Source organism: Pygoscelis adeliae, unplaced genomic scaffold, assembly GCF_000699105.1.
Source record: "Pygoscelis adeliae isolate BGI_AS28 unplaced genomic scaffold, ASM69910v1 Scaffold359, whole genome shotgun sequence".
NCBI lineage: Eukaryota > Metazoa > Chordata > Aves > Sphenisciformes > Spheniscidae > Pygoscelis > Pygoscelis adeliae.
The window spans coordinates 152,738-162,450 of NW_008825553.1; the positions used below are offsets into that span (position 1 = coordinate 152,738).

The 9,713-nt window shown below is 50.6% G+C and overlaps 1 protein-coding gene across 1 annotated transcript in view; it reads right to left on the reverse strand.

Annotated features, from left to right (window-relative positions):
• Positions 1 to 9,713, reverse strand: part of SEPN1 (selenoprotein N, 1) — a 26,290-nt gene that overhangs the window by 8,162 nt on the left and 8,415 nt on the right. The window contains 5 exon segments of the mRNA XM_009332181.1: positions 1,338 to 1,475; positions 2,295 to 2,419; positions 3,271 to 3,483; positions 3,972 to 4,102; positions 4,925 to 5,042. Coding sequence (XP_009330456.1) covers positions 1,338 to 1,475; positions 2,295 to 2,419; positions 3,271 to 3,483; positions 3,972 to 4,102; positions 4,925 to 5,042 — 725 coding nt within the window.

Below are 9,713 nucleotides of genomic sequence, written 5' to 3' on the forward strand. Positions count from 1 at the left end.
AGTGCTTTTTGGAAGCAAAAGGCTTTTGTAAGGAGCTGCTGGCTGAGCCGTTAAGTGTCTGCTTGCTGTAACAAACGTGCTGACAGAGCCATAGAGATTGAGTCGCCAGGGTAATGTTATAATAGAATTTTCACTCCAGCCGTCATGGGCAAAGAGATTTGAAGCTTCTTTCCCCTGAAATGCTTCCAGCTGCTTGCCAGAGAACAGGCATGAGCTAGTGTGAAGCTATGCACACAAAACCTTAACCTGCGAAACACCAAGCAAAAAGTATGCTGAAGCAAAAGCATCAGGCTTTGCTGAGCTTCAGTGCTTTGAGCCAGGCACTGGGATTGCCAGGGGCTGCCTCTCCACACCCTGCCCATCTCTCCCCATCCTCCAAGTACCAAAGGACAGTTACTGGTGAATCAGACCCTGAAACACGTCAGGGATCCTCAGTGACTAGTAGAGATGCATTTGCCAATTTTACAGGCAACTGCAGAGCTCAATTCACTCAGATTTTCCAGGGACTTGGCTGAAAAGCATGAGCTCATCCATCACAGACACCCGAGGAGCCTTCTGCAGCTTGCAACAGGTATCTGACATCTGCAAGAGTCCCTGCCACAGCCAGGGACTGCTGGGACAGGTCAAGGGGAGCAGTGCTTGCAGCAGTGCTACTAATGAAGAAGCTGATGCCTGTCTCTAGGGCAACATCAGGACAACTTAAATTCCCCACCCCTGTGTGTCTTCCCATGTGCCTGCAGGTACCTCCCTTAAAGTGGTTTGGCATAGGACAGCTCAGGCTTGGACGCTCAGCTGAAGCATGTGCCAGCTGCAGCCAGGTTGTGCAAGGACATCCATCCCCAAGCCCATGCTCCATGTCCCCAGCAACTTCTGCCCTGCTCCTCCCCTGTGCCTCCTCTGCCCTTGTCCTTCCCTGCCTCTTCCAAGCCAGATGCCCCCCAGACCTGTTGATAAACAGAACTATTCCTGAAAAATTGCATCAGAACCAGTTTAGGGTGCAACTGTACCTACAGAATTGAGGACATGATGACCGTGATGACCGCTGGCAGAGAAGGATGTGTGGGGAAAACAGATAAGCAAACAGCAGAACTAGCCTGCCCAAAGCTCAGACTGCAGATCTGCCTTCCCTGCACGGGCCAGGATGCCCACATACCGCAAGGGACAGAGCTGTCACCGCACTCCTATCTTCATAAAAAAAGAGCCCACCAGCCTCCCCCCGCGCACGGCCCCCACTCCTGCACAGGACAGGATCCCAGAGCCCCTGGGTTCCACTGGGCCTCATTTATAACAATCCTCAAGTCTGTTCAGCACCCAGGAAGAGAGAGAAACAGCTGTACCTGTTGTTAGGGACAAAGAGCTTAAACTCTCGGACATGGGAAGAATCCTTGGAGAGGATGATGTGACCTGTGAACTGGCCTGGGGAAAACCAGAAGGGGAAATCTGGTGGCTCGTTCAGCTGGAACTCAGCGTGGATCCTGAAACGAGAAAGGAGCCATCAGCTGCAGTGCCGGGAGGAGAGAATGGATCAAGCACTGCAGATGACAGCAGGGAGAAGTGAACTCCAGGTGCCAGAAATTATGAAGCTAAATTGGGGCAGAGGTTCAGTTCAAAAAGCTTTTCATGTCACACAAAGAAGAGGGTAAAAGACGGGAGCAGATCCCCTGGGTCAGGATCATCTCCAGTATCGATGCCTTTTGGAACTGGGCAGTAAGTGTCCATCCAGGAAGGATGAATTACATTATCATTCCTTGAAACACAGAACAGTCTAAGACCCCTTCAGCCTCCCTTCCAGCTTGATCGGGCAAATAAAAGCTGTGTGTAACACTCCTAGTAAAACAAGAGAACAATTCCCCAGACTCTCCCCTTTGGAAAGGCACTCCACTCCCTGGCTAAACAAAATCTAACAAATTCCTTGCTAATCAGACTCTACCCTTTCAGCCAGGGATAGTTCCAAACCAAGGGTGATGGAGGAAGGCTGCTGTCCTGGATCTGGGCAACAGTCCCTGCCTCACCAGGGCCTCAGTGACACTGGGAGCACGGGTGCCCTCTTCGGGCATCAGCAAAGCATCACACACGGGCAAGAGCTGGCCGCGAACCACCCTCTTCCTCAAACTGCTTCGCCTCCCTCCCAGACAGGACACATCTGGTCTTGCTTGGGAACACGACTGCACGTGCAATGACACGCACACTCTCTGCCACGGGCTCACAGCAGCCATCTCCACTCCTCTGAGATATGGAACAAATTCAGAAGTGCCCTCAAACCCTCCTCTAACACCCCAGACCCATGGCCTTACCTGAACGCTATGGTGTAGTAGAAGGTGCTGATGGCTTGGATGCAGGCCACAGCTCCTTGGGGAGCAAAGCGGGTTTTTACGAAAGGACGTGGGTGGAACATGCTCAAAAGCCTGTGGATTATGATCTAGAGAAAGAATTGTACGAGAGCAAAAATAAGAACAGTTCCTCCACTGCAGGTCAGCTGCAGCTCCAAAGTAACTTCTCCACCAGATCAGGAAGACAAGAGAACTGCTATGACTTAAAAATTAGCTCAGAGACCTACCTAATCACAAAACAAGGAGCTAAAGCAAGAGACTGCTTTTAAAAATAAATCCATCTTCCACGCTTTTTATGCTATTCCCATTGTTTGCAAGTTTCCATCATCCCAGTCAGTTGAATGTCTGAGTATGGTAAACTGATCTACGAGGCTGCCTCCATCAATACTACTTAAGACTTTGAAAGAGTGGGTATGCAATCAATAAACACACCAGGCTGCGAAGGTATATCAACTATGTGATCACCAACACCCACCCAGGCATGCCGGGGGAGCGATATACATGCCTGGCTTTACAAACTACGTATACACATCGTTTCACTTGTCAATGAAACGCTCACCTCTAGGGTGGCACTCGGCAACTGTTCCACAGGGCACGATCACTTCATACAAGCGCTTTCTGAATAACCCTCTCCCCTCCTTGTCCCGGAAAGACCAGCCTAAAAACCCAAACACTTAAACGAAGCAAGATGAAGTTACTCAAGTCAGCCTCATCTGGCCATGACACACACCCAGAGCTTTTGCCTTCTCTGTTTTACCTCCAATTTAGAAGACTGTGCTCCTGGCTGTACACTGCATTTTTGCACCCTTAGAAAGTCCAGGGAGACATAATGCAACAGCTTTGTCTGCTCTAGGGACTCCTGCGATTCATCTGGGCTATAAGGCAGAATATTTATACAAATTACCTCTCAAGTATATAGAAATTAAGTTTCATATCTCACCTCTTTGCCCTTGGGAGGCGGAGGGTAAAATCTGTTGTTGGAAAGATACCCAGTGAAGATGTTCAATTCACTAGGAATTATCCACCATGGATCCCCGAGATCCACTTTATTCTTTGGAGGAAGAAAGGCTTTAAACTGTCTGGCAAGCATCACGCTCATAGGGGCTGCTGGGGCAGTCCAATTCCTCAACCCAGACAGAGCGACATGAGAAATCTGTGAACAAAAGACACTATCAGAGCCTAGACTGGACTCTTCAAACGTGCAGTAATGCTGATGGATGTAAGCAGGCTTTGGAGAAGGGGAAAAAAATCTATCACATTTTAAATTCTTCCTACCACCCCAAACACCACCAAATAGTCCCGTCAACTTTCAGTTATGTGAGTAATAGGAAATGGGAGAGAGGGGAACATACCACATAACACCACTGCTTTTGGACTTAGCTCCAGGAGAGCCATCTCTAATGTTTGCTTCAAGCTTCCCAGGAAGGGCGTATTAATTGGGGCACAGTGCTGCTGAGTGCTCTGAAAACAATGAAACGCTGCAGAAAGCAGTGAGCTTGCTCGTCAAAGCAAATCCCACGGGCCTGAGCAAGACCATCTCCCCCTCCCAACACGCTAGCACTTTTCCCAGTTGATGTTACCAGCCCATAGGACGTGTTTATACCAGAATTTCTGGCCATACACGTCCTGCGTGACACCTACTCCCAAGAAACCGTCTTTGCTCTTCGTCATCGTTTCCATGACCAAAGGCTGGAATTTAGCCACAACGGACAATGTCTCCCCACTTGGATCAGGCGTCTCCTCCTCTTCAAATTCTGAGATGGGAGCAACCCCTAGACAAAGGGACAGGAATTTAAGCAGCTGTTTTCCCTCCCTCCCCTTTTAAGCAATTGTGAAGTGATTACACATTTATCCTGGCAAATCCAGGAGCACTGGGAGCTTCCCAGCTGTCCCTACGCTGTATGCAGCGGCAGAACTCAGACCCACCCCAGAGACCAGCTTCAGCTGCATGAATTAAAGGGGAGCCCTCCCTTTAGCGGACGACTCTAAACCCCCTGGCTCAGTTAAGCAGTCTCATTTCACCTAGGAGGGATCAGAACACACGCTTTAGCCAATTCATTACAGCACAAGCAAACAACTGTCTGTATTTCGACTGTGCTGTAAGCTCTCCTCTACATTATCATCACCACACTTCTTCCTGCTTGGCACCACCAAGAGACATTTGCCACACGCTGATACAGTCTCCAAACATGATCTCTTACAATTGCTATCTGAGAGAGACTGCTACAGCCTCTCTGTAGCAGTGGAGGAGCGTGCTGCGCTCACTAATAGTTTTGGCCTAGCCTGGGCTGAGCTGTATTTGTTGCATTCACCCATCCCAAATCCCCTTTAAGCTCTAGACAAAGCAACTTATGTACTTTGCTAGTCCAGCAATGGGATCTTCAGTCTTATAAAAACTCTACTTTCTGAAAGTGATGTCTAGTGCTTAAGCCTTTTCAAAAACATGTAAAGCTTAGCAGCCTCTCTTCATGTAAATAAGACCCAAAACAGCACCCAGAAAAAAATAAGACATGAATAAAAACTGTCAAGTGCATTATCTTTGGCTTTTGCTCAGTCTGTGCAGAGAGAGCTCTGCAAGGTAGACAGATACCTACCCGTGAGCTTCTCAGCTATCGGCTTGAACTCTTCCGGACTGAGGTACAGGTCGTTGTTTGTGTCCAGAGAAGAAAAGAGAAACAGCCCCTCACTTCCCAAAGACTTCAGTGCCAGCTCCTAGTTTGGGAAGAAGAGGCAAGTGAGATTTCATTCCAACCTCCTGCAGAAATTCACTCCGGCCCCTCTCAGCTTCAGAGTTAATTTGCATTCTTTCCAGCACACAAACACAGCCGTCAAATTGAAAGATTAACGCCCCTTGGCAGGATTTTGTGCTATTTACAATAGGGATCGGTGTCCAGGAACTGTTGGCATGAGCGTATTAAAACTACATCTGGCTGAGTAATTCAAACTGAATAATTTGCTCAGTCGGCCTCAAAGTCTTTTGTCAGAAAAATTTCCAACTTTTTCCAAATAGTTAGTCCTAAACCTGCAGATACTCAGAGCACCTGGAGATCGTGGTTTCTGTAATTAACTGATGCGCAGTGAAACAAAGGCAGTCAAATACATGACTATCCACATTACAAAACCACAAAGGGAAGGAACTGAGCCCTTGTAACTCTGTAGAAAGCAACTTAACTTAAACCCGTGCTGAGATCCATGCCAGCATTACCACGCACAAGTGCCCCGCTTTAGTCAGATTCCCCTCCAGGTCTCCAGCCTCAGGACTGGACGGAGCATTTTGGCCCCCTGCTCCGCAGGGAGCCCTGCCTACCCATTCAGCCGTACACTGGGGACCCACAAATCCCATGGTCTTCTCCAGAAATTTCTGCCAGGTCCCAGCCACCCCGTGCCTCAGTTTCTCCCTCTGCAAAGCCCACATGGAGATCATCCAGTGGAAACCACCACTGAAACGCAATGTCTCCCTTGGAGCAGCCCCAGAAAGGCTCTGGATTCTTCTAGTCATTTCCACTCCGCAGCACTCGGCACAGAAGGGAAAGGGACAACTGGCAGGCAGAACAAGAGCTCCACGTTGGTGTGAGAGGAAAAGAGAGACATAGCAAATCAGACAAGCCACATCACTGCCAGCCAGCCTGCAGCACATCCCCTGTGACCCATCATTTGGGGCAGCTTCCCCTGCCACCCCTGTAAAAGCCTAAAGCTGCAAGGATAAATACTCCGTACTCTGCTGTTTAACCGTGTTTATTCTCTATTGCCTGCAGCACCATTACCATCCCCAGAGCTCCTGAACTAGTTTATTTTCCATCTGTTGCCTGCCAGCCTGAAGCAGCACTAATGCAGCCTGGAAGGCTTTGCTCCCATCAACTGCAGCAACAAAAGCACTTAAGAGCCTTCCAGGGCAGTTTCAGGACTGAGACAGACAGAAATAAAGACCCTGGAAGACAAACCAGAGATCTGGATGCAGACATGGCTGGGGAAAGAGAAGGGAGGGGAGCGCGCAGGAACTACACAGCTGAAAAAAGGAACGAAGGAACAAGATGGTTATTTATCTGCGCTCAGGAACAATCCACTCCAGACTGTCCATGTTCCTGGGGCCAAAACTGTGCCTTTGTTCCCCAAATGAATGGGGACGCACATCCTTGGCCCTGTAAATAGGTAACGACATTTTCCTGAGCAACTGCCCTGTTCCCTGACAGCCAGGTGCCAGGGTCATGTCATGAAGCCTTGGGCCAGGCTTCAGTACCCCTCTCGGCTCTAGATCTTGCTTGTGCACAGCACGTAATGCATTAACCTTGTAAGGGCCCGTGTGATCGCTCACTGTCTGGGAGCCGGCTCACGGCGCAGGGAAGCATGCAGGGAGCGCACAATGGTTTCCTCCTCTGCAGAGGAGGCTGTCCTGGATGCGTACTGAGCTCTGAAGAGACGGTCCATTTTCTAGTCCTCTCCACAGCACATCAGTGATTCCCTGCTGATGAATCTTTCAGAGTCTCTCTTCTTTTTGCACTTCACAGACATAGACCTCAAGGGATGGGAGGCAAATGAGCGACAAAGTTTTTAGTTGGTTAGACCGCCTGCTGCTGTAGTATTAGGAGAAAGTCATGATCATTTACTTAACAGGGCTGAAGGCAGAAAGAGAACCAGTTACACCCACACATACAGAAGAACACCTCTGACTGCGTCAGCAGAACGTGAAGGGGGGGAATACGGGTGGCTGGTGTTGCACGTTAGCATCCAAAAATCAATCTAAATTGAGAGCACGCTCCCATCCCCACAGCCTGCACTTTCACATAGGTTAAGCAATGAAAAACCATCAGCTGCAGAACCATCAGACAATTATTCCTACAGCCACAAGTGGCCAGAAATACGGTAACTTTGTGGTCAGGCGACTTATGTGTGTGCACACACCTCACACGCGTGCCAGCAGCCAGCTGAATGCGGCCTCCCTGCTAATAGGATCAGTACCGGGCTCCTGCCTGCTCCAGACGACGCTGCCCTCCCCAGAGCTAGTTAAAACAGCCACTTCTCCGGCAAAGGCGCACTCCAGGTAGTACTGGCACAGCGCCTCAGTTCTGCCCAGCCCTGCAGGACAGATCGCTCCCTTCGAAAACATTCATCTCCACACTCGCAAAGCACGGCAGCTCAGCGGCAGCATCGCACCAGCCCCTCCGCCCAGCCTCACCCGCACCGGGACCGCAGGGACCCACCCGGCCGGAGGTAAGACCCCAGCCACGGAGGAACAAAGACCTCCGCAGAGCACGCACCAGTCCTGCTGCACTCAGGCAAAAGGGATGATAAAAATAATGTTTAAAAGGGGAGAGAGATGTCAGGGCTTGGCCTTTTGCTTCCTGACAACATTCATGTTAAAGAAAGCTCTCCAGAGCTTGTGGGTTTTTTCTTTTTTCTTTCTAATCCGGGATTATAAGAAATAAAAAGTTTCCCTGCTTGTGCCAGAGGAGTTAAGACTGAGCTTTTTCCAGTCTTTTTGTAGAGGAGGAGAGTTGTGGTTTTCACAAAGAGTTTTCTTCTCCCACCTGCTTGTGGGTTGTTTAGCTAAATAAACATTTTCATAGAAAGAGACAAGACATATGTTTTAAGCAAGATGAAGGAAAAATAAAAACTTTGGGCTGTTCACATTTTGTTCTCTGCTCCAGCAGTGCCCAGTCACAGCCATCTGCCTGTCCTCTACGAAAAACAAAACCTCCAGAAGGCCTGGCTTTTTGTCAGGCAGGGCTGCGGTCCGCTCAGCCAGCCGGTGAAGGACTGTCCCTGTTGGAAGAATTCTTCTAATTAACTGGTTTGAGCCATTTTCCCCTTTTTGCAATGCAAGAAGGGACAAAAAAAAGAGGCATCCTTTAAAACCACTTGTCTTTTTACTACAGAAATGTCAAGAATGGGAAATCTGCTCTTTTCCGTGAACCTTTTTAGGTGTTCAAGGATGTACACCAAAGCGAAGAGCCAGGGGAGTATGATCTTTAACAAAGGTATGCTTTCTCCAAAGCACGCAGCAGTCATTTGAATTATGTGGATTACAATCAAAACCCATGTCATCAGCCTAATTAAAAAAAACCAAACACAACAAAACCCCTAAAAAAACCCCTTCCCGTTTTTCAGCTCACGTCCTCCATTCTTTTGCTGCTTCCACAGTCAAGAGTCGCTCAGGGCACACAGGACCTGCATTTCTCATCTGAAAAAAAACCCCACCACCATCTGAGAGTTCTGGGCCTTTTTCCCAGGGAATAAAGCAGGAAGGAAAGACACCTTCAGAGGCCACGTTGAGAGGAGCTGTGAACCGTTATGCCAAGAGCAGGGCTGGGGTCTGGCGCTCCCGCTCTCCCTCCATCTTCTGGCGGGAGCAGCTGGCCTCAAATGCACGGTCACTGCTGGTGCCTGGCGGTCACCACAGCTCTGTGGTCGTTTCAGCCTGGTGGTGGCCACCACAATCCCTGCGGCCACTTGAAGCCCGGCGGCCACCACAGCTCTACAAAACCTCAGCCTGGCAGTGGCTACCTCAAGCCCATAGCCACTGGCATGTGATGAGTACCACAGCTCAATGGTCACCTCAGCCTGGCGGTGCCCACCTCAAGCTCCACGGCCACTGATGCCTGGTTGTCCCCACAGCCTTGGCAGTGGCTGCCACAGCTTCATGCTCCCCATAGCCTGGCAGTGGCCAGCTCAAGCTCCACAGCTGCTGATACCTGGTTGTCCCTGCAGCCTAGCTGGTGACTACCATGGCTTTGCAGTCACCACAGCCCAGTGGTGGCTACCTAAAAAAAGGGCCCCCACCTCCCATTGCCCCGCGGCCACCACAACCCAGTGGCAGCCACTGCAGCTCTGTGGTCCCCTCAGCCTGGTGACAGCCACCTCAAGCCTGGTGGCCACCTCAACCGAGTAGCCACTGATGTGTGGTGATCACCTCAGCCTAGCAGCAGCTACCTCAGGCCTGATGGCCACCTCAACCCCAGTGGCCACTGCTGCCTAGCAGTCACCTTAACCTGGCCACGGCACCTCAACCCCTGTGCCCACCAATGTCTGGTGATCCCCTCAAGCCCGGTGGCCACCTCAATCCCAGTGGCCACCGCTGCCTGCTGGTCATCTCAGCCTGGCCACAGCCACCTCAACCCCAATAGCCACCTCAACCCTGGTGGCCACCGATGTGTGGTGGTCCCCTCAGCCCAGCAGCGGCCACCTCAACCCCTGTGGCCACCGCTGCCTGGCGGTTACCTCAACCCCAGTGGCCACCTCAATCCCCAGGTCACTTCAACCCCAAGGGCCACCAATGCCCGGTGGTCCCCTTAGGCCAGTGGTGGCCACCTCGGCCCCGATGGCCACCTCAACCCCAGTGGCCACCGCTGCCTGAAGGTCCCCTCAGCCCGGTAACAGCCACCTCAA